This window comes from Pteropus medius, unplaced genomic scaffold (assembly GCF_902729225.1).
Source record: "Pteropus medius unplaced genomic scaffold, Ma_sr-lr_union100, whole genome shotgun sequence".
Taxonomy (NCBI): domain Eukaryota; kingdom Metazoa; phylum Chordata; class Mammalia; order Chiroptera; family Pteropodidae; genus Pteropus; species Pteropus medius.
This window is the reverse complement of record NW_024350399.1, coordinates 1,867,056-1,893,529: the sequence shown is the minus strand read 5'-3', so window position 1 is coordinate 1,893,529 and position 26,474 is coordinate 1,867,056. Positions and strand designations below refer to the sequence as shown.

The following is a 26,474-nucleotide window of genomic DNA, read 5'->3' as shown; positions in this document are numbered from 1 at the left end:
TCCATGTAGTCATGGTGCTCAGCCCCTTGCTGACCCAGGATGTGGGAAAGGAGGATGAGGAGAGGCAAGGGTGCAGACATGAGTAGGGAAGTATTTCTAAACGTTCTCCATCTTCAAATGGTCATGCTGCAGATGAAGATGGCTCTGTCCTCATCTTTGGTCAGGTTAGAATGAGCCACCACAAGGGATAAGATTAGGTCTCAGAAAAAAAAAATCATCAGGGAGGAGCAAAATTCCCCAAGGAGTGAGCAACAGAAGCTGGGCTTTTCCTTCCTTGGGACTTCTTAATCACAGGTATGAGAGAGAAGATATCAGGATTGGGAACTGGAGGCTGCTGAGGTGTTGAGGGTTTTGCCCTGCCCAGGGAGAAGTATGTGGAGGGGCTTTTGAAGTATTACTATTCTAGGTAAGTGCGGGGTTGCAGGACAATACTAATGATAATATAATCATCCTTTTGCTTTCACTCCCTCCAAGAGAAACATGGACTTCCCACAGCCTAGACTTTTATGGTGGGGGTCACTCTTGGTGGCTTCCGTGTATTGCCCCACTTCATGAACCCCAACAGGTTTCTTGGGAGTGTTCAAAGGCAGAAATGTCCCAATTATGGCGGATATTTTTAGGTACCCTGTTATCCCTGTGTAGTACCTTCAACTCTAAGGTATCTGAAATCCCTGGAGTCGAGAGCCCAGCCTGCTCGGGGTTAAAGACTGACCAGGTCAAATCATTTATACTCTCGGAGGTTTCCTAGCAGAAGGGCCCCTCTCCGCCATCCGAACTCCCGGCGCCCTAGTGGTGCCCCCGCCCTCCCTGCAACCCTAGGACAGGGTTCCCTTTGTAATTAATCCCAACGCTCAAACCAGAGGGGAGGAAAAAGTGTTAATGAAGGAGCGTCCCAGACTGACTGGGCGGCCGCTGCTCGCAGCTAAAACACCGAGTAATTAAATTATTTCTGGAAGCGGGGGGGGGGGCGGATATGGTGGTGTCGGTGTCAGGGAAAACCCCGTAAGCATGGGAAGGGGGACGCGCCTCTCGCTACTAATTAAAATCAGGGATGATTCTCCCTTCTCGCAGCCTTGGGGGTGGGGAGTGGGAAATCAATCTTTCCACGTCCCAGATTCCATTGGACTTTGTGTAGCCGGGTTTGTGGCCCTCAAGTACTGAACTCGGCCATCCCCGGGGGGTTGGGGGCTCCGTCTCCGACAGGGGAAGGGAGGCCGAGGAAAGCAGCCTGTAGGCTGGGCCAAGGCCAGGAGTCGAGGTACCCCTAGGTTTACGTTTGGGGCCGGAGTCGCAGCACCGCCGCCGAGTCCGAGGATCGCCGAGGGCCGCAGGGTATATGGAGGCGGAGGTTGGGGGAAGCGGTGACTCCGGGAAGAGCTGGGCCGCAAACAATGGATGCAGCGGCGGGAGGGCGTTGACCACGGGAACAGCCGGGAGGCGGCACTGTGAACTGGTTCCCCGCCCCCTGCAGCCCCCCCTCGCGCCTCCTCCCCTCCCCCTCCGCCGCCGGCTCCAGGTCTGATTCCCGATCCCTGATTCCTAGATCCCTGGTCCCGCCATGGGAGCCTGAGCGCCCCCCATTGCCCCCGGCCCCCTGTCCCGGGGCCTTGAGGGGGCAGAGGCAGCGGTCTGGGACGCAGAGGGGACGGACTAGGCTCCGGAGCCCCCTCCACATCCCCGCGGTCCCCACTGCCGAGCCGGGAGCACGGAGTTCGGAGCGACCCGGGGCGCTGCGGATACAAAGGCGCCGGGCCGAGCGCGGCGCCCGCTGAGCCCACGGGCAGGTCGCAGCGGCGGGTGAGTGCCGGGCCGCGGAGACGCGGGTGAAGTTTGCGGAAAAAAAAAAAAAGAAAAAGAAAAAGAAACAGAAAAGGACAATCGTGCAAGGAACCAGGGGGTGCCCGACCCTTGATTGGGCAGGGTGGCTCATGGGGGAAGGGAGGCGCAGGGCAACCCCCTTCCGGCCTCCTCCACCACTGCACAGAGGAACCCTCCCCAGTTTTGGGGAGGGGAAGGGGTGCATGGTGGGGCGGAGCCGGGCCTGGAGAGCCCGGGACTTTCCTGGGCCCTTAATGATCCCGGGGGAGCCGGTTAAAGCCGGAGACTGGGTGTGTGTATTGGAGGTGGGGGGAGAGACAGTGGAAGGATTGGGGTCTGGAGATATTGGAAGCGAGGGTGCTTAGGGTGCATCAACACCACAGGAGTATAGGGAGGGACGGGACAGGTATGGTTCAGGGTGTAATGTCAGGTCTGGAGAGCCGGCGCAGGCGAGTAAGAGGCTGTGTGTTTGCAGCTCGAGAATGGGACTAGCAGCCTGGGCACCCGGGCACTGGGTATGGCCCAGGGATCAGGAGCCGGCATCCCTTTGCTCACTCCTGTTTACTCATATGAGGGATCTTGGGCTCTGCACTAGTGAGTTTTAAAGGATTGATGGAAGACCAATGTGCATGATTCTTTGTTTTTGTGTGTCCTGCAGGTGGGCCCCTGGGTTTGGAGGTGTAGATGTTTTTCTGTGCCTGAGTGTGTGTGCACCCAGGGAGCTGCTGACCATGAATCTGCTGTGTGTTTGGATGTGAATTTATGCGTACACTCTGGGGAAGGTATGTGTCTATGTGTGTGAAACCGGGAAGGGTTTATGGGAAAGCGGTGTATAGGTACCGGGGAAGATTGGTGGTATAAGAGCAGAATGGGGCATACCCCGGATGTATGTGTGCACCTGTGTCCTGGGAAGCCGTGTGAATGAATGTGTTCTCTTGGGTGTAACCTTTGCAGATGAATAAGTACCAGTGTGTGTGTGCCTGCCTTAGGTGGTGTACGTTTTTGAGTGTGTTGGGGGTACTACCTCTTGCCCCTGCAGGCAGATTTTCCTGGCAGAAAGCACAAAAGGAAGGCTGTCTGGAGGATTCTAAGGCTTTCTGGATGTCCCTGACTTGGTTTGAGGGTACTGCCTTAAGTTTCTGAGACCTGTGGGTGAGAGTGAGTGGGACATCTTATGAGGGGCCTGTTTTGGGAAGTGGGTTTTTCTGGAAAAGGATGTGTGGTATGAGGAATAGGGATTCTGGTTGTAGTCTTAGTGAAATGAGGATTGGAGGAGTCAAGGGGAAGAATAAGAGGGACCCCTGCGCCCCAAACATAGGTTGGATTCTAATGCTTGGAGAGGCTACATTCTTGGCTTTCCAGACTCAATTCTGCCCCCTCTGGTCACAGTTCACTTGGAAAGCTGTTTTGGAGTTTCTGCTTCCAGGCCCACTAACTGCCCTGCCTCCAGGATCTAACAGTTCCCGAGGAGTCTTGGGGTATTGAATGGATGGAGGCAAGAGGAAGGAGTATGCTTGCTGGAGGGAGGAGACCTGGTGCAGAACAACTTGAGTTCTTCTCCATGAGGTTGAAAAGGTGGCATGGGAGCTCTGGAGAAGCCAGCGGGAGCTGGGGGGGCGTGGAGTGGAGTGGGAGGTGTTCTTCAGGAGTTTCTGGAAGTGTGTCTGTGTGGTTTGTTGCATAGTTTCCCTTTTCACTGGCAAGAAGAGAGACTGGATGGGGCTGTGGTCTGGGGCCCCATCTCAGGGTGAAGAATAGGGGCTGAGCTTGCAAGAGGGGCAGATGCCCGAGTTGGGGAAGGGGCAGGCACCCATGTCCCGTCATTATGATAGCAAGGTAGGAAGTCACATTGCTCAGGAATTGGCAGTCTTCTCAGAGAAGCAGCAGCCATCCCCTTTACCTCTTCCCTCATCTTTCTGTTTTGGAGTGAAGGGAAGGGGCTAGCCTTTCAGGTGCACACCTTGTTTGCTCATCTCACTCTCTCAGCCATTTTCCTCTTGCTGCCAGAGGTCAGGTTGAGGCATCCAGTTTTAGGAGCTGAGGTTGTGATTGCCCATTAGGGTCTCTGTGGGATTGGATTGGATTGGAATGTTAGAGTCCCTAATGGGCACTTGTGATTGGAATGTTCCCTTTTTAGTCCTCAGGCTCCCCACTTTCCTAAGACCCTTGGGATAAGAGTGGTGGGGGTTAGAAAATGTTGGCACTGGGAATAGGGGCAGAGTAGGAGAAGACTGAATTTTTTAAAAAAGTACGATTCTCTCAAACTGAGACCTGTCTGGTGGGTAGGTCTCCTGTGGCGAGCATGCTCTTGCATTTAGCCTTTGGGCTCCTTGTTCTCCCTGTGCAGTCTCACTGCATATATGCTGTGCTATACTGGTGGGGCGCTCTTCCAAGGAGGAGGAATTGTGACCAGACAATAGGAAGTGCCATCTCTGCAACTACTTCCAGACTGGACCCAGTGGTCACATTGGCCCCTCCTTCCCCATAGTCTTGCTTCTGCTTCTATTTCCTCCAATTCTTCTGGGGCAGGCCTCTCTGGTGTGTTCCTATCTGCTCCTGCTCCTTTGAGGTCTGAGGAAGGGCCCCCTTCTCTGGGCCTAGAGGAGGGCAGACTTTTATCTGCTCATCTGGTTTCCAAGAGGTCTTTCCCGTTAGGGGGGCCGTGAACTTGGCTAACAGAACTTTGGGGGAAGAGCTCTGGGACTCCCTTTATCGATAGTCTCTTGAGTTTTAGGGACTCCAGGTGTCTCTGTGGCTCATTCCTCCACCAGCTCCACACACTGTGAGGCCAAAAGAAAGAGTCTGACATGGTTAGAATTAGTGCTTAAGAGTATAGTGGTGTGACTTTGGAGTTTAAGAACCCCTTTCCTCCATTCCTCAGCCTCTTAGATGTCTTAAGATGCTATCCTCCAACCCCAGGTGGGGCCTTCCTCAAGGAATCCTAGGTTCCCCACAGTGGCCTCCTTCCCTGGGTTTCAGCTTACTTTCCCCCACTCTCTTTAATTCCCCCCCTTGGCCCTTCCACCCCTGACCAATGGCTGTTGCAGTTTCTCCTTAAGAACTGGATCTCTTAAGGCAGAGTGTCTCCTCCCACGTGCTGGTGCTGCCTGCACCCAGGGCCTGGCGCACCTGGGGTATGGTCTTTGGCTCCACCTGGGGCACAGACCCAGGACCTTCTGTGTGTAAAGCAGACGTGCTAACCACTACACTATGAAACCACCCCTCAGCTTACTCTTAAATTCTGGTTTTGCCACTTCCTAGTTGTGACCTCAGAGAAAAATAGATAACTTTTCGAAGCCTCACCTGTATAACGGAGTTAAAAATAGGTCCTGCCTCTTAGGTTTATGAGTATTAAATGAAGTAATATGTAGAGAGTACTTCACATAGTACCTGGCACACGGGAAGCACTCAGCAGTAAATGGTAGCTGGTGTGGTTCGGATTCTGACTGAAGATTGCTACGGAGAGAGTTCTGGGCTGCGGAGGAGAGCTAGGCTTTGGTTATGCTCTTCTTCTGGCAGTCCATGTTGGGCGCCGCCTATCTGCCAGGTGTCGTGTGAAGCACAGAGGATAGAGGGGCGAATGAGACAGGCTTTCATGGGGAGATGTGCAAAACACGTGGAGTCATTTAGCCTAGTGAGTGCTATGTGGAGGTGTGTTCTGGGCCCAGCAGAACATAGAGTAAGAGTACTGGCCCTGAGGTGGGTATCAGGGAAGGTACCTGGAGATGTGTCCTTAAGTGGATGTATTTTTTTTTTTTAATTAAGACGAAATTCACATAACATAAAATTAACCATTTTAGGATGAACAATGGCACTTAGTACATTCTCAATGTCGTGCAACTATGGCCTCTATCTAAAAACATTTTTACCATCCCAAAAGAAAACCAGTGCCCATTAAGCGGTTCCTCTCCAATCCCCACCACCAATCTGCATTTTGTCTCTATGGACTTACCTATTCTGGATATTTCATATAAATGGAATTATACAATGTGTGACCTTTTGCATCTAGCTTCCCTTACTTAGAGTAATCTTCAAGGTCAATCCATGTTGTAGCACGTATTGGACTTCATTCCTTTTCATGGCTGAGTCATATTCCATGGTGTGGATTGCCCTTAGCAGGATTTAACATGTGAGTTAGGCAGGCAGTGAGGGGACCGAGGAGGGCACTGCAGGGAGAGGCTGAGAGGGCAAGAAGAGTCAGGGGTGTCGGTGAACTACGTGCAGCTTGATATTATTGGACTCTGAAGTATGCAGTGGGGACTTGGCCTCAGTTTCCTTGCTTATAAAACCAAGTCCTATGTGGTCGGTGGGGATGGAGGTACTAGGGAGAGGAGAGGCTGTGGGATATTACTGCTTCTTCTCAGGATCTGTGTCAGACGGGACTTTGAAACTTGACATATTCTCCTCTTTCTTGGGCAGCTCCCTCCTGGATGCATCTACCCTCATCCTCGTGGGTTCCTGTTTTCCTGTTTTACAGGGTGTCAATTTCCCCTCTCTCTCACTTGAACTAAAATTTCTCCACTTACCCTTTCCAGGTGGGTAACATTGTTCATGGCGAGGTTTTGGTAGCAGAGGTGGAGAGGCCTGGGAGTACATCCTACTCATCCCTGCCCCTCAGCAGCCCTTCTCTTCTTTACCTTGTCTCTTGGTGACCTGATTTGAGCAGCCCTCTGTCACCTTTTTGTGATGTGGAGAGAAATGAGGTGGGTCATGGAGAATCTTTCCATCTCTTCCCTTCACTCTGAGTAGTACAGAGTAGGAGGCATGGGGTGGGGTGTGGGGATACCCTTTGGAAATGAGGTGCTGCTGTGCTTGTCCAATGCCCCTGGCAAGGTTAGTAATTACAGACATGACAGCTGGGAATGGGTTTGGAGAAGCGGGCTTGGAATCAGCAGAGCTGAGGATATCCTGCCAATCAGGGAGGGGCAGTGAGAGGGGTGAGTGGGAAGAAGCTGGGGGCCAAGGTGGAGTGGGAAGCTTGGGGGCCCCTTCCCTGCCACTACACACACAGCTGGGCTTAGTGCCTACAGAACAGCGGGAGATGATTGGAGCCCAGGCCCTGCCTCACTGTAAGTACAAGGAAGGAAGGAAAGAGAGAGTTTCGGGGTCCCGGAGCCCCTGAGGAAAGAGGTCGAGAGAGCAAGAGGGGTTTTGGCTGCTCTGTTAGGCATTGCAGGGTGTGGTCTTACTTAGAGAGGGGCACTCATGTCGGGTGGGGGCCAACACTGTAGCCAGAGGAGATTCCTCTTATTCTGGGTGGGGTCTTATTTCCCACAATGAGGCTAAGGGAACATGAATTGGCTGTGTACTTCTAAAGGACAAAGAGGAGGGAAACTAACATTTTATTGAGCATCTGTTATGTGCCTGATTGTGATATTCTGTATACATTATTTTGTTGAAAACTCTTAACCTTCTGAAGTAGGCACTATTATCCCCATTTTATAGATACGAAAACTCAAGTTTAGAGATTGCATAGCTCCTTGGAGGCTGTGCTAGCTCTAACTTCATGCTCTTCTGTTTCCCAAAGTGCTCTTTCCGCCTTTGCCTATTCTCATTATAATTAGGTCTGATTTTGTTCATTACTACCTTTAATCTTGAACTTGAATAATTCTCCTGTCTCCTGAAAAGCAGACTTGAGAAGTCTACCCCTAAGGGAAGGGGTGACATGGAGTCTCCTGGAGGAACAGTGTCTCCTAAGAGGAGCACCAGTTGTCACAAGCCTGGGGCAAGGCTGTGGCCATGGCAGAACCTCTCCTGGGGCTGGCCCCTTCCTCTCTGCTGGGCCACTTCACACATGGGCTCCCACCATGATAGCCCATGGGGTTGTTTGTGCTTGTGATCAGATGGGGCCTGGCCCTCATTGTTTATATGGTTTACTAGCAACACCCTAACAATATCCTCAGACTCTTGCTTTCATCAGAGAGCTCCTGGTTCCCCTGGCCAGAAGGGAGATGATGTGTTTACGCTTGAGTCTGGGGAGAGGGACTCTGGCTTTCTAGGGTAAGTGGGGATTGGACAGGAACAGGTGCTGAGCCTGAGGTGAATACAGTAACTTCAAAAACCATGGAGTGTGAGCAGAGACACTTGTGGTTTTTTTTTTTTTTCCTATCACTGGCTTTATCCAGGAAGGTAGATGGCAGATATAAGGGGTGGGGGAGGTTGGATTTCTCAGAAGGAGTAGATTTGTTAAGGTGGTGGAGGCTAGTTGGTACTTGGGCCTTTCAGCTGGCCTCTTTTCCTACATAAGAACTGGCTAAGGTGTGAAGTTTTCTGATTGGGGAGACCTAGACTTGCCACTTGTACCTGCAGTCACACTGCGTTTCACACTCTTAGACCCACCTTCCCACCTTTCCCATACAAACCAATCTTTATTGCCAGTGGATTCACATCACAGCTGTCCCCATCCACATGCAAGCCTAAGGGTGGCTGACTCCCTCTCCCCAGCAGCTGCTTTCCACCTCCTACTTAGAGACAGGAGCTGTGTGAGCTGCTTTGAAGGTCCCCCTTGGGGTCAGGGACAGTTGGGGCCTACCTGTGACTGTAGGCTCTGGAGAGAGGGAGGTGTTTTTTTTTTTTTCTGTTAGGTGGTGGTGCACGGGAGGTTGGCCTGTGGGCCATCCCAGCTTGCTCACCTTCCATTGTCCACCTTCTCCTGTCACTGCGGACAACTTGGAGGTGCCTTCTTGGCTCTTCCACAGCTTACCTGGGGGCAGGTAGGGGCCAGTCTTTTGCTCCAGCTGAGGGAGGAGGCAGCTCAGAGCCCGGTGGGTGGAAATTGTGGGGCCTGCTCATTGGTGAAAATTAGAGCATCCAGGCATCTAGAAACCCTGGTTACCTTCTTACCAGCTTAGCCTTCACCTGGGACATATGCCAAAGGGATTACTCACCCTTCCTACTGCACACTCCTCCCCTGTCATGTTCCTTTTCAGACTGACTGGTAATGGGTCTGGGGGAGGCTAGGGAATGGAGTGCTAGGGGGTGTGTGTGAGTGTGCATGCACATGTGTGCTCTTGTGTTTGGTGTGCTGGGGGGCAGGGACTTTAGAAAGATGGGGTAGGGATGGGGGTGCCAGAGAAAGCAGAGCAGGTCTCTACAGAACCTGCCCAGCCAGGGTGGGTGGAGCTGGGTGGGGCAGGCAGGAGCCATTCCAGGTTTCAGAGGGAGAATAGCTGTGTGGGTGTACATGTGTGTCTATGTTCAAGTGTGTCCGTGGATTTGGAGGGTCCCCAGCCTCACCCCTGCCTTAGAAGGAGAAATAGTAAGGAAGTAGGTTAGAGAGGGCCTGACTTTGGCTTCCCTGGCTCCTTTTTAGTTAGAAAGCATGCTCAGGTATCTTGGCCAAGAGCCCAGTCTGTGGGCCCTCCCCTGCTCTTTGCAGTGGGGTTTGGTGATGAGCAGCTGCTCTGGAAGCAAAGATGCCTAGGTGACCCAAGCACAGCCCCTCCCTTGCGTCAGCCCTGTGAGGAGAAGGTTTCTGCCCCTTGCCCCTGGGCTCTAAGGATGGTGAGCTCATGTCTGGGGCTGTCCAGGAGAGTGCCTGCTGAGCAGGATCGGGGTGGGGCACTTGGTGCCAGATCCTGGCTCCTCGGTCCGGCTCTTTCCTCCCCCTCAGCCCACTGAGATCCAGCTGTTCTCTATGGCCTCCTGGACAGCACTGTCACCCAAGGACATGGGGGCCTTTTTTAGGGTACAAGAATGAGGATCCAGAGCCTGGGGCTGGTCCTGGCCCACTCTGTGCCTTAGTACTTTTTGTGGTAGAGAAAACCCAGCACGGGCCTTGTGGGATGGGTGGCTTGTTCATGACCTGAGGCTGGATGGAAATGAATGAGGAACATCAGGACCCTCTCAGCTGGGAGCCGTGGATGGTGGGGACAGAGACTGCCCCTTGGAGGGGAAAGGACTCTTTGGTCTCGGCTTTGACTTGTCTAGTCTCTGTCCCTTTGTCACTGGTGAAAAGAGGGCAGGAGTCAGTGAGTTTCCCCCTGTCCTGGCCTTATAGTCTTGGCTGTTCCAAAAAGGAGTCTCGTGGAGGAACTGGGTCTTAGTCTGAGAGGAGCTCACCTCAAAGTCAATTTTTGTGACGTCTTTCTAACATTGGAGGCCAGAAGAGGGTTGCTTCCATTGTCATGACCATGGGCTGGCCACCTTCTTTCTCTGGGCCTGACCTTTTTCTCTGTAAAACTCGGGGTTGCATCTCAAAGGCCTCTTCCAGGTTAGTGCTGAAACCTGCTGAGAACTGGGTGGATCAGTCCACTGTCTTCTCCTGAGAGACGTGATCAAAGGGAGGGGGAGGCTAGGGGAGGACATGGGCACAGTCAAAGGTTCCGGCACCTTCTTGTCTTCCATGAGAGCCATGTTAGGGGTTGCATTTTCGCTGCACACCAGACACCTCCCTCCCCCACCATTGCCTGACAGGGCGGCTTGGATTGAGCACAGTGATGAGACTCAGTGAGAAGCTTGGCAAGGAGGAAAAGCCAAGGTCTGAAAGCGACGGGTGTGACTTTGAATCTCTGTTGTGCCTTACATTGGTCTGATGACCTGGCAAGGTGCTATCTCTTTGGACAGACATCTAGCCCTGGGACACTGGGGCTCCTAGTGCCACCTTGCAGGATGGGCATCCACCACTTTGGGTGGAACTCGCATTGATATTCTTGGACATTGTGGTTGTGGTAGGGGAGCTTAGGGAGCCCTGGGGCTGGGGGCACCCACATGGCCACACAACCTGCAGGTTGCAGTGTGGAAGGGAGTGCAGGGTACATGCAAAGATCCAGGCTCTTGTGTAGGAATCAGAAACCTTTAATGGACAAGGGTCCCTAGAATCCTCTGTAGGAGGGATCTGGAGACGTGGTCACGGTTATCCCCTTGCGTCAAGGCGGGATCACCCTTACCTCGTCCTGGACCTATCAGAGATCTGTCGTGTCAGAGGAACATTTTTGGCTTCTCATCCTCTTTCCTGTCCTCTTTCCCCCTCTGGCTGGAAGACCATTTAAAAATCAACCCACCCTTCTCTGCTACACTGCAGCCCTGCCCACTGTGTAGATGAGGAACAGTCGGCATTCTTTATAGGTGCTCGATTGTGCCCTGTCCCCTCCCTTCCTTTCCCTACCTCCTCTTCTCTGGCTCCCACAGTGCCTTCCCCAGCCCATCTTCATCTCTGCCCTGCCTCCTTTCCCTACCTCAGGCCTGAAGGAGCTGGGACTGGGCAGTGGGATGGCCTCAGAGAGCAGTGGAAGAAGGAGGTGGTGACCACAGATGCCTGGCCCCTGGTCATCTGTCCTCAGCACGTGCCCTACATAGGGGTGCCCTCGTCTGTGTCCAAGCCATTGTCCAATTGAGCTGCTCTTCTGAGTGGGGCAATGGAGAAGGGTCTAGTCTTGGTTACCATTTTGGCCAACACCAACCTCCCGCTACCCTCCCTGCAGGGCCTTGCTCCTGCCAGTTGCCAGGTTCTGAGCGTTTTTTTTTTCAGAGGGCTCCGATTGTTTTCTGAAGAAACCCGATCCCAGAGCTCAGACAAAAGCTGGGGCTGCCAGAAGAGAAACCCCATTCTTTCTCCCTCTGTCCCTAACCCCCCACCTCCATAACTTCCCTTGCTTTGGATGTCGGGTATGGGTTCCAGGACCTGGCTGCCATCACCTAGGCAACAGGGGGCTTTGGTTGCCATGGTGATCAATGGGAGAGTGACAAAAAGCCCCCACACTCTACTCTTCCCCATTCCCCTTGGGATGATACTGAGACACATTCCATTAATTTTATTTCTGAAAGGCCTTTGGAAGGGAGAAGGGTCTCCTTTTTGTGAGGGACTCTCTCTTCCCTTCCTCTCTCCACTCTGGCCTCCTTTTAACCCCAGATAATCCATGATTGGTTTGAGCAGGGGACGGAGTGTGTTTGTGTGTTTGGGGAGGGGGCAAGGTGAAAGGCAATGAGACACTCTTTTATAGCCTGCCACCCACCCCCAATCTCCCTGCCCCCAACCAAGTCAAGCCTTCCTCCTTTTCCACTTGTTGATCTCATACAGTGATCCCTGCCTCCACTGTCTTCCCTGGGAATGCTTCCCACCCTGGAGAACCTCCAAACCCCTGATTCCTGAGACTGATTAAACCAGGGGAACTTCTGCCCTTCTCTTCTTTGCTCACTCACCATCCCTCCTCCCAGCTTCTCCAGTGCTTGGATTAGTTCCCTGGGGTACTTAAGGGGACGGAAAGCAAAGATCTCTGAAATTTGGTTCATTTTTGGCCCCTCTGTTTGGCAAGGGAGGGAGGAACATGCTTTGGTGCTTTTGGGGTACCTTGAGTTGGGTTGGTAGGGTTGGGAGAAGCAGAGCAGGGGAACAGGGTTTATGTCTCTAAAAAGTAGCTGGGAAGAAGGTAGGGCTCTAGGCTGAGCAGCTCAGAACAAAAGACTGAGAGGAGACTGGCACCCTTGTCCAGTTTGAAATTTATCTGTAGGGGAAATACAATGGCTTCCCACCTGGGTGTGTTTGAAGTGGTGTTTCTGGTCAAGGGTGTGTGTGTGTGTGTGTGTGTGTGTGTGTGTGTGTGTGTGTGTGTCTTCTTTAGTTAGTCATACAAACACCAGGATTTTTATATATCACCTCTTTCCCAACCAACTCTCAGATGACATGTCCGGCGGTTGGAGTATGAGTGATCCTGGAGCCAGAGCATGTTAATTGCTTACCTAATTACTAGCTGAGCAGTTTATAAAGGCACTTCTTTTACCTCTAGGATCCTCACAGCAGCCCTATCAAGTATATATCATTTTCCCTGTTTTCCTGATGAGCCTACCAGACTACAAAGCACAGAGAAGTAACTTGCCCGTGGTCACACAGCTACGCAATGGGAGAGCTAGGTTTTGAATGCACATCCTTGATTGAAAATACCAGGCTCTTTTCACCATTGGCTCTGGCAGACCTGAGTGTTCGAGATGAGCCTGAGGACATGCACAGTCTGGTGTCTCCGGACCCCGATCCATGGCACTCCTTTTCACCTTAATGTCTCCACCCTCCTTGTTCTGTAACCCACTTGCTCTCTTTGAACCTCCTAGTGAAATTTAGGTTTTAGGAGGAGGACTAGAAAGAATAGGCTGAACCACAGCAAGAGAGATGCAGGTGAGATGTCTAAGCTGTGTCGAGGACTAATCCACTAGAGCAGGTTCTCAGGAGGTGGCTGGAAACTGCACACAGGGTGTTGAACAATGGCCTTGCCTGTGGCAAAGGTTTTTAGAAAGGTCTGGGATTGGGTTAAGGTCTTACATTTCTGTCCCCTAGGTGTGCCTCTATCACGTACTTGCTTTGATATAGGATATGACAAGCATCACCAGACCATGGAGTGCCTCCAGATATCTCTGTTAGGAGGATATATGAATGGACTTAGCATTGATTTCATTTCCCTGCATTCATTACCATTTCCCTGAGAGTCAGAGGCATATTCATTTACTAGGTGGGTGTCAGTTATGTACTCTGTGCCCACAGGAGGGTAGTAGATATCATCATAGGCCTTATTTGCTAGTTGCCGATGGTTTAGTTTCATTGTGGGAAAAGTTAACAGCTACACAAAGCAAACCCATTTTTGTTCTTAACATAATCGACCTCTCAGCAGCACTTGACCTGGCTGATTTTATTCTCACCTCAGAAAGCTCTGAGTCCTTGGCTGCATGAAAGCTCACTCCCCTGGTCCCACATTCTCAGCCCTTTCTCTGCTCCTTTTCCTCTGGACACATTTACATTGGGGCTCTCAGGGACCCCTTACTTAATTCCTTAGCTGATCCCATTTATTCCCATGACCTTGCATCTCCAGCGGGGACTCGTTTCTGAGTCCAGTTTCTCTGACACCAGCTGCCTACTCTACTGCCTCTCACAGCCCTGAACTCAGCAAGCTGGAAATGAAGTGGATCATCTTCCCTGCTAAACTTGTTTCTTCCACAGTCTCCCCCACGTTAAAAGGGCACTACCATAAACTCTTACTCAGGCCAGAGGTCTGGACCCTGCGCTCCTCTTCAGTCCTCATTAAGGCCTGTTGATCCTACTATCATCTATCTCAAACACAACTATTTCTTATCTCCTCTGCAGCTTTGCCCTATCCAAGCCTGCGTGGCTGCAGTGGCCTCCTTACTCATCTCCAGATTTCTACTGTCCCCTTTTAACAGTCCATGTCTGCACAGCTAAAGTCCATCTCAGCCTTCCCCTTGCTTAGAATACAACCCAAGGCCCATGGATCTTTCAATAACCTGGCCCCTGGCAGTCTCTTCAGCTCCTCCTTCCACTGCTCTCTCCCTTCCTTGCTCCACTGGCCTTTTAAGGTTCTTTAAACACACCGAGCTCTTCGCTGCCTTTGGCCTTCCCATGTGTGATTCTCTGCTCCATGGGCTTCCTCTCTACTCTGCCTGGTTAACTCCTGCTCTCCTTCAACCTTAGGTGTCTTTTTCTCAGAATTTCCAGAGCTTCCCGGTTTAAGGTAGCTCCCACTCCTTGGAATTGTCTCTATAGTTTGCTGGTCTTCTTCCACCACTCCTACAGTAAGTCATTTATACTCACCTGTTTACTTGCTCAGTGTGCACCTGCCCCGCTATACTGTAAACCCAGGTCTCTTTCACCACTGTGTACCCAGGGTACATTGATTCATAGTAGGTGCTCAAGAAAGATTTGATGACTTAGTGAGTAAAGATCAGACATAAGTGCTCAGTCTGTGGTGACGATTGGTAGCGTCGGGGTCAGAGGAGAAGATAGAACATTGGGTGTAGAGTAGGCAGGGGGCTGGGCTTTTAAGAAGGACTGGGGTCCGATTCTGAAGAATGAGCAGGATTTGGGAAAGAGAGGGAGAGGTCATTGTCCTCTGCAGAGTTAGAACGTGAAAATGTAGATGAAGGATGCTACCCCTCAGCCCACAAATAGCCAGATGAAATCACCATCTTGCCAATTTCAGGATGTTAGGTTTTTGAAGAATAGTTTCTACTTGCCTTCTCTCCCCACCCCCACCACATTATCCATTGTTGCCATCCTTCACCCTGCCACCTAGTACGCATGTGCACACACACACTCAGCCTCCAGGGCAGCAGCAGCTAACCTGACCTGAAGGGTAACTGTGGGTGTATGTGTAGATGCTGGAGAGATAATGCCAAGGGAACAGTCATAGGCAGCCCCGCTGTGGGCACACTCAGAAGCTGGCGGGTGGAGAAGATGACTTGAAGAGAAGGGCTGCCAGATGCTTCCTGTTCTCTGGGGTCTCCCATTGGCGCAGCCTGGCCAGCACCTGCCCTTTCAGCCTGTTTGAGAATAGGAATGCATTGCCCTGGTTCTCTCCTCCGGGGTCCAGGATTGGGTCACTTTGGGTGTTCTTCGCTAGTATCTTCCCTCTATCCCGAGCCCTTGGCATTGTCTGAGGGCGCTTTCCAGGAGACAGGACAGGAGGAACCAGGCCCCTTGGATAAAGCAGGAACCTGGGTGGAATAGTCTCAGGCAGTGGCCAGGCTCCCCTGAGCTTTGGCGGCTGCTATTTAGGGATGGTCTTCCTCTGTCCTGACCTCCCACAGGAGCTCAGCTACCGCTAACCAGCTGCTTCCTCTCCCTAGGAGCGTCGCTTGATTTTCTCTGAGACAAGCCCACCCGTCCAGCAAAATAGAGTCCTTCAGGGTGACGGTTGATTTCCTGAAGGTGCCCCTTGGCCTGAAGAAGCCAGTGCTGAAGGAGGTGGCTGTGGGGCCCCCGCAAAGGCCCCAGCCTGTGGCCCTGGAGCGCTACAAGGGACGGCGTTCAGACGCCATGGACACTGAGTCCCAGTACTCAGGCTATTCCTACAAGTCAGGCCACTCCCGCAGCTCCCGCAAGCACAGGTGACACAGGTGGCAAAAGGAGGTTGGGGGTGGTTCAGAGGTGGGTATGCGTGGGGCAGTGTGGTGGGGGTGGCTGCTGAGAAGACCCAGGTCCTCCCCTTGACCTGTGCCTGTTACCCTGGCCTCCTGCTGCAGGGACCGCCGGGACAGACACCGCTCTAAGAGCCGAGATGGGAGCCGTGGGGACAAGTCAGTGACAATCCAGGCTCCAGGGGAGCCCCTGCTGGACAATGAGTCCACACGGGGGGATGAGCGGGTGAGTGTCGGGATGATGTATAGGTCAGGTGTTTCCGGACTGACCTTTGGGGAAGCCGGAGGTCTGCCAGCAAGGGGAAAGGTCAGGAAGCCTGATCTCTTCTTACAGAGGCCAGATTTGAAAAGACATGTCTTATTCTAAGGTTGAACCCCACTTCAGTGGAATTCAGGGAATTTCAGTAGAAATCCCTTTGGAAACAGCCGCTCCTTCCTTCCTCATCTCTAAAGAGGTTGGGATTAGTAGTTCCTCTGGCCAGTGCTGGTCAGTCAGGCCCCTGGGAATGGGAGTTGGAGGACAGTTCTGGGACTGGAGGTGTGGGCAGCCCTGAGTTTCCTTGAGCCTTAAGGTGCTGGCACTCTGGCGCCCTCTGGTGTCAGCCTGTAGAATAGCATCACCTGAGTTTTGGTGGGGAAAAGAGGTACGGGAGGAGTTGATGGTGAAAGGGAACCTGCGAACAAGTGAGGCTGGGAGATGAGGGGGAGGGACAGAGAGGAAGAGAGTTCTCCCTCACAAGGATGAACAGGTTGCTCCTGCTCTAACTTCTGTGGCCCCCTGTGCCCACCTGGTAGAGGGATCAGTAGGCAGAACATAGGGCAGGCATAGGACAGAGCCGGGATGTGAGATGACTGTAGGTTGCCCATGTCTTATTCCTCTTCTTTCTCCTTGGGGGCATCGTAGGGGGCCGGAGACTCCCAGCTCCTTTTTCCTCACAAGAACTCTCTGTGACTGATATTGGGAATTGCTGGGTCTTGGGGACAGATTAATAACAGAGGGAAATGTTTTTTCTTCCTCGTTCCCAATCCCATCTTCTTCCTGAGACCTTGCCTCCTAAATTCTTGAAGTGACCCTGAGATGTGCTAGGCTCACCTGCTGTTGGGAGGAATTCCCACACCTTGATCTTTGGGAAGATAGGCAGTGTGTCTGGAGTTACACTGGGGTGAGCGGTAGACCCTGTTTCTTGAACTGAAGGTGGTCAGCACATCTACTTTCTGTGTTCAGATTAGACTCTTATCCTTGGGAGAGGAGCTTCTTCAACCCCCTAATCATGGACCCTGCCAAGCAGTCTCCTACATTCCCCATTCCATGTCTCAGTCCTGTCACCTAAGTTCCCCAGGCATAGGATGTGACTCCATATCTTCAAGCTGTCTCGGAGTGAAGAGCATGGATACTGATGGTTCCTGGTGATCTTGGGGCTCTCCTATGGGATGGTGTCTAGCCTTTTCAGAGAAACAGCTTGAGTGAACCAGACTTAGAAGGGCTTCTGGAGACCTTAGCTTGTCCATCCCCTTGCTTCCAGGAATAGGAAGCCCTGTGCTGTGGGCATTCAGATGGCCCAGCAGAGCCAGCTGGGCAGATCATAGACTCAGAGAGGCCCTAGTCTGCACTGTGTTGCCCACATCCTGCACTAAGCATTCACCTTACCCCCTCCTTTCCCTTTGGTGTCCCCTTATCTTCACTCCCTTAGTCAGAAACCTCAAGTGGCTCTCGATGCCTGGAGAATAGGTGTTTCTTGCTAAACTTGCCATTGCAGGTGGTCTGCCTGCTTTGCCTGGTGAGTGTGACCTTAGGTCCCAGTCACTGCTTGAGCAGCTCCCTCAGCATCTCTCTTGTGCTCTCTGCTCTGAGGGTCATCTGTGCATATGTAGTCTTTCCTGTCACACTGATTGCTGTGAGGGTCCCCGAGGCACTGGTCTCAGATGGCCCATCCCTGCAGAGGCCAGGCTTTGACACAGTGGAGCTCAGTCTGTACCTCAATGGCTTCATACTGGCTGATGACTCTCTTTCTTCTCCCTCTCCTCTCTGTCTTTATCCCCTCACCCATTCTCCTGTTCACCGTCCCCACCCCCCATTGCTGTGGCTCCTCCTGCTGTAGGATGACAACTGGGGGGAGACGACCACGGTAGTAACAGGCACCTCAGAGCACAGCATCTCCCATGATGATCTCACGCGCATCGCCAAGGACATGGAGGACAGTGTCCCACTGGACTGCTCCCGTCACCTGGGGGTGGCAGCGGGGGCCACACTGGCGCTGCTCTCCTTCCTCACGCCACTGGCTTTCCTGCTGCTGCCCCCTCTGCTCTGGCGGGAGGAGCTGGAGCCCTGTGGGACGGCCTGCGAGGGTCTCTTCATTTCCGTGGCCTTCAAGTTGCTCATCCTGCTGCTGGGCAGCTGGGCCCTGTTCTTCCGCAGGCCCAAGGCCTCGCTGCCCCGTGTCTTCGTGCTGCGTGCCCTGCTCATGGTGCTCGTCTTCCTGCTTGTCATCTCCTACTGGCTCTTCTATGGTGTGCGCATCCTGGACGCGCGGGAGCGCAGCTACCAGGGTGTGGTGCAGTTTGCTGTATCGCTGGTGGACGCCCTGCTCTTCGTGCACTACCTGGCAGTGGTCCTGCTGGAGCTGCGCCAGCTGCAGCCTCAGTTCACACTCAAGGTTGTGCGCTCCACCGATGGAGCCAGCCGCTTCTACAACGTGGGCCATCTCAGGTATGAGCGCCTGGGAGCCAGCAGATGGGCATGGGGAGGAGGCAGGGGTGACTGAGGGCAGGGCGTTGTGGTGGTGGGATGGGGGATGAGGGGCTAAGAGGGCCGTGTGGAAAGGAGTTGAGTACTTTGCACATAGCATATTTTCAACAATGTTTATTGCTTGATAAGAGGGTCATGCACAGGGTCCTGCGGCTAGATGGAGTGGAAGTGAACCAATGAACAGATGGAGATGGGGATCTCCGGGATGGGCCAAAGAGGAGAGAGGTGTGGGACACAAACAAGGGCTTTTGAGTATCACTTTTCTAGCTCTTTCTTAGAGGCATAGCCTCTTATGAACACAGGATGAGTGGTTACTGAGATGAGCTGGCCAGAGGAGGGACCCCTAGCAAAAGAGAATGAAGAGAGCTCTTCAGCCTACCTAAACCTGCAGTCAGGAAGCTCCTAGGCCATACTCCCAGTATTAGCAGCATTTCCTGGTCCTGTAGGGAATCCTGGGGGGAATTCTGGAGGGATGAGCTACCCTTGGCTGGGGACCCAGGCTTCATGCCCTCTCTTCCCTGGGCTTCAGCACGACAGGGAAGTACCAGTGGGCTCAGCCCCAGGGAAGGCTTGGGAGCCTGGTAAGTAGACCTCAGGCCCTGAGCCAGGCTTCTTGGCAGCTTGTTCCTGTCCTATGTCCTTTCCTGCCCTGCCAACCTGCCCTGATGTATCCCTTCCCCTGCGCGCCTTGTCTGTCCCTTCTCCCTTCCCCTTCTGTGTCTCCCCCACAGCATCCAGCGAGTGGCAGTGTGGATCCTGGAGAAGTATTACCATGACTTCCCTGTCTACAACCCTGCCCTTCTCAACCTGCCCAAGTCCGTCCTGGCCAAGAAAGTGTCTGGCTTCAAGGTGTATTCCCTCGGAGAGGGTGAGCGGCCCTGCTCCTCCACCCTCTTGGTCTTTTCCCAAGCAGGACTCCAAATTAACTCTTCCCCATTTCTCTCTCACCCTTCTTCCCTTGCTTTCTCCTTCCCTGGCCCATGTCCCAGCCCCTTCTGTTCTGTCCTTTCCCTTGACTCCAGGTGGCTGGTCTTAGCTGCTGATCCTACATGCTATCGCTTTATGCCATGGTGTGTCCCCCGAGTCTGGCTCCTCTCCGTCTGCTCATCAGCCCTGGTCCTAAGTCCTCAGCTCTATAAGCTCCAGAACCTCCTGCACTGGCGAGGAACATGTGCAGAGCTTTTGCTCTCCAGTGCCACAATGATTGGGAACAGGGGGTATTGCCAGGGGTGGGCATAGCTTCCTTTGGATGTGTCCAGAGTCTGTCTCCAGACTTCTTGGAGCGAGAAGCAAGGCCATGCTCCAAAGTGACCATCCCATCTTTCTCCTGCTCCTGTGCAGAAAACAGCACCAACAACTCCACGGGCCAGTCCCGGGCTGTGATTGCAGCAGCTGCCCGGAGGCGGGACAACAGCCACAACGAGTACTACTATGAGGAGGCTGAGCATGAGCGGAGGGTGCGAAAGCGGAGGGCCAGGTAAGTCCTGAGGGTGTGCGTGTGCGTGCACATGCGCTTGTGTGTACATGTATGCCAGGAGGAGCTGTTGGGTGTGGATAGGTGGCTCAGGAGAGGAAGACCAATGGGCTTCTGTAACTGATGGAAATAGAGGAGTGAGCAATGATGACCAGGGTGGGAGGTGTGTATTTGTGTTCTGTTGCTGCCAAAACAAATCACCATCAACTCGGCTCTGCAAAACAACACAGGTCTATTACCTCACAGTCCCATGGGTCAGGCAGGGTTCAGTAGGCCTCCACTAATGTCTCGTGCAGAGGTTGGGTTGTCTTCCAGGCTCACTATCACCTGGCCCTGTAGGCAGTTTGCAACATGCAGTTTGCTTTTTCCTCAAGGTCAACAGAAGCAGATCTCTCTGACTTCTACCACCAACTGGAGGAAACTGCTTTTACGAGCTCTTATGATGAGATCAGGCCCACCATGATAATCTTGTATTTTCTTTTATTTTTTTATTATTACTTATTATTATTTATGCCTACAGCACCTGGTCTCCCATCCAAGTACTAACCAGGCCCGACCCTGCTTAGCTTCCGAGATCAGACATTGGGCTTGTTCAGGGTGGCATGGCCATAGACCATGGCTCCACTGGGGTGTGAACCCAGGACTTTCTGCATGTAAAGCAGATGTGCTAACCGCTACACTATGGAAACAAGTCCTAATCTTGTATTTTAAGGTCAACTGATTTTGGCACTTCCAAGATGTACTGAGATCGGATCACCAGAGGGTGGGAATCTGGCAGAGGTGGGTGGGGGCATCTTTGAATTTTACCTGCCACAGTAGGCCAGGGACCCAGAGAAGGGATGTGAGCCTCCCTCGCAGCAGCAGGGACTGAGGCTGGGCGAGACCTCTTTCCAAGTACTGTCTATCACAGGCTTGTTCAGCAAATGGTACATTTTTCCCTGCAAAAAATGAGTCTATTGCCCATGTCTTGGTAAATTTTTAAATGCTGTCCTCACTCCTCCTTTTTTCCCATTTATATTATTATGCGAATTTAAGTTACGCCTAAAAATTCTTTCTTGGTGCAAGGTCCAACCTGGGTCTGTCTGGATTTCCACTGGGGAAGAGCGGGGGGCCTCAAGCCCCTCTTTGACACGATCTCCAGACATTAAGGGAGGAAGGTAGCTCTTAGCCTGTTCTTACATGAGCCTGGTGTCCCCTGAAGTATATCAAAGATCGCCAGCCTCATTTCTGCAACATTCCAGTGCGTTTCCAATTGTCTCAGGAGTGACCCTCATGCGAAGGAGACGAGGTGTCTGTCCCCTTTGCTCCCTGTACCTCTGCCCTGTCTAAGGTCTTTGTATCTTTTGCTTGGCCACCACCATTCTTGGCCCATAGGTGACCTTTCTCCATTACTGGGTTGTCATCAGGAGAAAACTTTCTTTTGGTTCACCTGAGACAAAAAGATCATTTCAAAAGGAACTTTATTCACTGAGACACTTAGGGGAAGCAAAAGAATAAACAAAGAAACTGTAGGTGTACGTAGATGCACAGATTTACTTAGCCTAGAATCCCATTCTAAGCTACTCGAAAGACTTCTGAATACTGGTGTTGGTTTGTATATGTATCTCTATGCTTTCCATGTAAATTGGCTTATTTTTCCTGTTTCTCCATGACTGTGTTTCTGAGAGTCACCCATGTTACCTACACATCTGGCTTGTTGCATCCTATCTCTGCATAGTAGTTCATGGAATACTCACAACATCCTAACCGATATTTGGATTATCATCTTCCTAATTTTTTCCACTTTGATGGATAAGTAATATATTAGTAACATTTTAAACATCTCTCTAATTACTAGCAAGTGACTAATTCATAGTTCGGCCTTTCATGAATTGTTTGTTCACCTCCTTTGCCCTTTTTTCTATGGTGTTTTTGCCTTTTTCTTCTTGATTTGTAGCAAATTCTTTGCATATCACCACCACCCCAATAGATGTTTGTTAATGTTGCCCATGCTGTCGTGGTTGAATAGAAATCTGCCATTTTGGTGTAGTTGTATTTATTAATTTTTCACCCGACGAAGAGTGATTTGAGGGTCTTATTTAAGAACGCTTTTCCTAGGGTTTGATGCAATGCTGGCCTTTCTCATAACTTAGTTCCTAGTTGTCTCTGGGTTTCACACTAGATGTTTTCTTTAAGTCCCTGGGATGGGCTCACTGAGCTCTGCAGCTGAAGAGCCCTCCCCTTCCCCCAACAGCATATGCACATGAGCACACGCAGCCCCCAAAGCCCAGCCTTGGCTGCACATGGGTTCATATTCTTTCCTTGAGAACATAAAAGCCTGACCTTGTTCAGACTGTTGGATGGCTGGAGCTGGGGGGAAGATGAGAGGTAGACATCTGGTTTAGAACCCCTCCTGTCCGCCAGGCTTGTGGTGGCTGTGGAGGAGGCCTTCACTCACATTAAGCGGCTACAGGAGGAGGAGCAGAAGAATCCCAGGGAGGTGATGGATCCCCGGGAGGCAGCCCAGGCCATCTTTGCGTCCATGGCCCGTGCCATGCAGAAGTACCTCCGGACCACCAAGCAGCAGCCTTACCACACCATGGAGAGCATCCTGCAGCACCTGGAGTTCTGCATCACGCACGACATGACGCCCAAGGTAGGCCTGCTCAGCTCCCAGCATCCTTCCTCTTTCTCCAGTTCTGGCGCCCTTCTTCTCCACATCCTTTTGCTCATATTCTCTTACTTCTTTCCTTACTCTCTATTTCTCTCTCTCACTCATCTCTACCTCCCTATAGCCTCTTCTCTCATCCTTACCCCATCCACCCCATCTCTGCATGGGTGAAGTTCTTAGTGGTGAGGAGAAGAGGGAGCTTTGGGACCATTTTGAGCATGGGTGAGACTTATTTCTCATCTCTAGAAGGGCTCTGAAATTTCCAGACCCAAAGTCCCACTTTCACCCATTTACCCCCACCAGGTCTTCTTTGTTCTTTTCGATCCATTTTGAGCCATTACCTACCCCTCAGCTCTACTGCCCACATCTTAGACTTGCTCCCTCTGAGTCATCGTTGTTGCATTTTAATCATGACACCTCTTGCAGACCTGCTTGTCCCTAACTGTGCCAGATGGGTAGAGAGGAAGGAGGAAAGTGTGAGGGCTTGCCTGAGTCACTGCCTGATGCGGGGGGAGGAGTAGAGAATGAAGGCGTCAGAAGAGCCAAGTTCTAGTGCTGACCCTGCTGAGTCAAATCACCTCTGTGGGCTTCCACTTTCTTATTTATAAAACAGGAGTCTGAAGCAGATAATCTCTTCCTGTTCTCACATTCTCACATCATATGCAGAGTGAGCTGGAGGCATCTTGGCTGTCTTTGGAAGCTGTGCCTCTAGAGGATGCAGGATGGTGGGTGGGAGAGCCTCCCACCCAGGCCTTTATTCCTTCCTCAGGCCTTCCTGGAGCGGTACCTGGCAGCTGGACCCACCATCCAGTACCACAAAGAACGCTGGCTGGCCAAACAGTGGACACTGGTGAGCGAGGAGCCGGTGACCAATGGGCTTAAGGATGGCATCGTTTTCCTCTTAAAACGCCAGGACTTCAGCCTGGTGGTGAGCACCAAGAAGGTTCCATTTTTCAAACTCTCTGAGGAATTTGTGGACCCCAAGTCACACAAGTTTGTTATGCGGCTGCAGTCTGAGACCTCAGTGTGATTGTGCAACAGCAGGGGAGTGGGTGATGCCGGGCTCCTGGGGCGGTGGGAGGGGCTCAGGGCTTGGAACTCAGGCCCAGCCATATTCTTGGCTGACCACCTCCTTCTTGCCCCCCACCTTTTTTTTACTTGAATTAACTTACCCCCATCCTGTATCCTCCCTTCTTCCTTATTCACCCCACGTGAACCTGGAGAGATCATCCTGCTGTCAATAGTACCTGGGAAGTTCCCTCTCCCACCCACTCCCACTTTTTTATCATTCCAGGCCCTGCAAAATTCAGTGCCTCTCTCGATCTCCTTTCCCCGGATGACAGTCTTTTCTGAAAGTGCACGGGGCTCTCCTGAGCCTCCACTCTTGAACCCAGGTTCTTGTGGCTCTTCTCTCAAGTGGCCCCCAATAAAGTGTCTCTGGGAGTCACAGACATGACTCCAGAGAACCGTGGTGCCAAACTCCTCCGGGGCAGCAGCTCTTCCCGACCCAGCTGGTAGGTGATCCGCCTCTCCTGCCACGCACCCCATGTGTAACAAACCCTGAGTTCTTGGGGCAAGGATATGCCGTATCCCCCAACACTGCCCCAGAGTTAGGGGTCCCCTGCCAGGATTATTTGCTTCCAATTGTTAGAGCCTCCCTCTCCCATCCACACATATTTAGAGCAAAGGAAGATCCCTCCTTTACCCCGAAATCTCCATCTTCCGTTTCTGACTTGTATGGTCATGGTCACATGCGACCACAAGCAAACTGGGGCAGAAACCCTCTGTGATACCCTTTCCTGAGACCTTTCTTCAAATGGCTTTTTTTCTAGGCATCTTCTGAGGGGAGGGCAGGAGAGACCCAGTAAACATCACCGACCCCTGACCTCTGTACTTGCCCTCACCTTCTTTCCCACCTTGGTGGGGCAGGTTCCCCCTCCCAGTGAAGGGTGGCATATAGACTCCTGTATAGAATTAGTGGCTTGCAGACCCCAAGCCAACCCCGGTGGTCTTAGGCAAATATTTTTCTTTCCTTCACCAGCCACCCCGAGTCTTGCTGTGTCTTCTCACAGCTCCAGAGACCGGTTGCCTCATCATTTTTGTGGGGGGAGCCAGCAGCTCCTCTTTATCCCCTGCCTTAAGCCCACTTCTTTGCCTCAGGGGTCTCTTTTCCTTGGCTGGCCAGGTTTCCCTCCACTCCTCCCTTTGCCTGGTTCTCTGGGCTCTGGTCTCCCTCTGTATTGGGGTGAGTGACCAGGATTGCTGCCTTTTGTGTGGGTACTTAGCCCCTTACTCCAATTACCTTCTATAGTCTTTGCACCCAGTCCGAATTCTTGAGAATTTCTGTCACATTTTGAGCAAAATCGCCGACCTTCTAATACATATATTCAGTGTAAATCTGAGCCATTAAATCATGTAGTTTTAGCCAAGGGCAATAGAACTAGGAAGCATCCAGATACCTCCAGCCAAGATCCACATGGCAACAGTTCTCGTGGCTGGGCTGGAGTGTTCCCCTGGGTCAGCAATCTGAGTAACACAATGTCCCTTATAGGCCTGTCTTTCCTCTGAAAACTCATTGGTTATTTCCTTTCAGAGTGCACCCTGAGGTAAGGTCTCCACCGATGTCTCAGGAGGGAGGCTTCTTCTCTGTGTAGCAGCAGTCCTGGGCTGGGTGGGCCTAGTGATTGGCCTTTCTCCTGCTGTTCTTTCTGAAAAAGCACACCTGTCCACCCACCACTTCCTAGAGAAGGGCTCTTCAGCCAGTGCTTACCTCATTCCCACAGGGCTAGATTGCAGGGCTGCCTTGGACCAGGCCTAGAGGTCTGCCTTGGGCTGAGCTCTGGGTTTTTTGGATAGGCCTAAGTGAAATACATCCTCTCCTGGGGAGTCTTGGGAAGGTATCTTTTCTTCTCTTTAAAGACCTGGTTTTAGAGTCGCCCCCTCTGGGTCACATTTCTAAATACCTCACTATCCTGGAAAATGGGGCCTGGATGGTGAATCGGGGTCATTGCCTTTGTGAGCAGGAGTGGGATGTGGTGTGGTTTGAGGAAGCGAGTTGGGGCCAGGGTAGGGAGAGTAATTGGGATCTTAGTTGCTGCCCTAGGTTAGGGGCAGGGGAGTGTTTATTTTAAGAACCTACCATGTTTTTAATCACTGTGATTCTTTCATTCTTTTTTCCTAAAACAAAAAATTTTCTCCCCAACTCTTTCTCTAAGCACTAAGGGCTGTGACAGAATCGTAGTGTTTTGGTCCTTTGTGTCGGAACTGTGGTATCTTTGTTTTCTTTGATTATTTTTATTATTTTTTTTTAATGTCCGGATGAATTGTCAAGTGTGTGGCTGTGTTTGTGTTTTGCTTCTATATGGGAGGTTGTCTTCATGCTGTGAATTGCTGTGGGATCTGCAGCTGACCCAGTCCCTCTGAGCAGTGTCCCATCACTCGCTGGATTTTTTCATTCTTCCCTGGTGGGGGTGTGTCCTCCTGTTGCCACCTCTCTTCCCCTTGTATTACTATAGGGGATGCTATGGCTGGATCTCTCCAGTACTCTTTTTTTCTATGACTACTTGGCATCCTAGTGCATCTCCATCATGCTTACCAGGCCTTCCTTTCTGTCATTTGGAACACTTGTCCTCCTTCCCTTCATACCAGGACACTGTGCCTCAGTCCTTCACTTACCTTGCCACTCTGCTTCTGTCCTCATTGGTCCCTTTCTCTAAACTACTCTTCGTACTCTGTTTATTCTTGTTTATTTCCCTCTAGTCTCTCATTATTCTTCCCATCCTCCCACCATATCAGCCCTTAATTTCTTGCTTCCCCATCCCCACCTCGGTATTCCTGTTGCAAACCCTGATACAGTAGCTGTGATGGGACATTGGGACCCCTGAACCTTCTCATCGTTAACATCCATTTCTCAGAGTTTGTGCCTCTCC

General features: G+C 51.9%; 1 protein-coding gene across 5 annotated transcripts; it reads left to right on the top strand.

The window, feature by feature from the left end:
• The first annotated feature begins 305 nt into the window (after window positions 1-305).
• On the top strand, window positions 306-26,474 carry VANGL2 (VANGL planar cell polarity protein 2). Of its 5 annotated transcripts, XM_039839957.1 has the most exons (10): window positions 1,668-1,797; window positions 2,477-2,600; window positions 6,354-6,521; window positions 15,385-15,645; window positions 15,781-15,901; window positions 17,775-18,382; window positions 19,153-19,289; window positions 19,763-19,898; window positions 22,299-22,530; window positions 23,315-26,474. In XM_039839957.1, the coding sequence occupies exons 4-10, from the start codon at window positions 15,575-15,577 to the stop codon at window positions 23,573-23,575; spliced, it is 1,566 nt and encodes a 521-aa protein (XP_039695891.1). In that variant the 5' UTR covers window positions 1,668-1,797; window positions 2,477-2,600; window positions 6,354-6,521; window positions 15,385-15,574; the 3' UTR covers window positions 23,576-26,474. The 5 variants fall into 5 exon arrangements, with proteins under 5 accessions (XP_039695895.1, XP_039695890.1, XP_039695892.1 ...); XM_039839958.1 differs by lacking the exon at window positions 2,477-2,600 and having other exon boundaries at window positions 1,663-1,797; XM_039839960.1 differs by lacking the exon at window positions 6,354-6,521.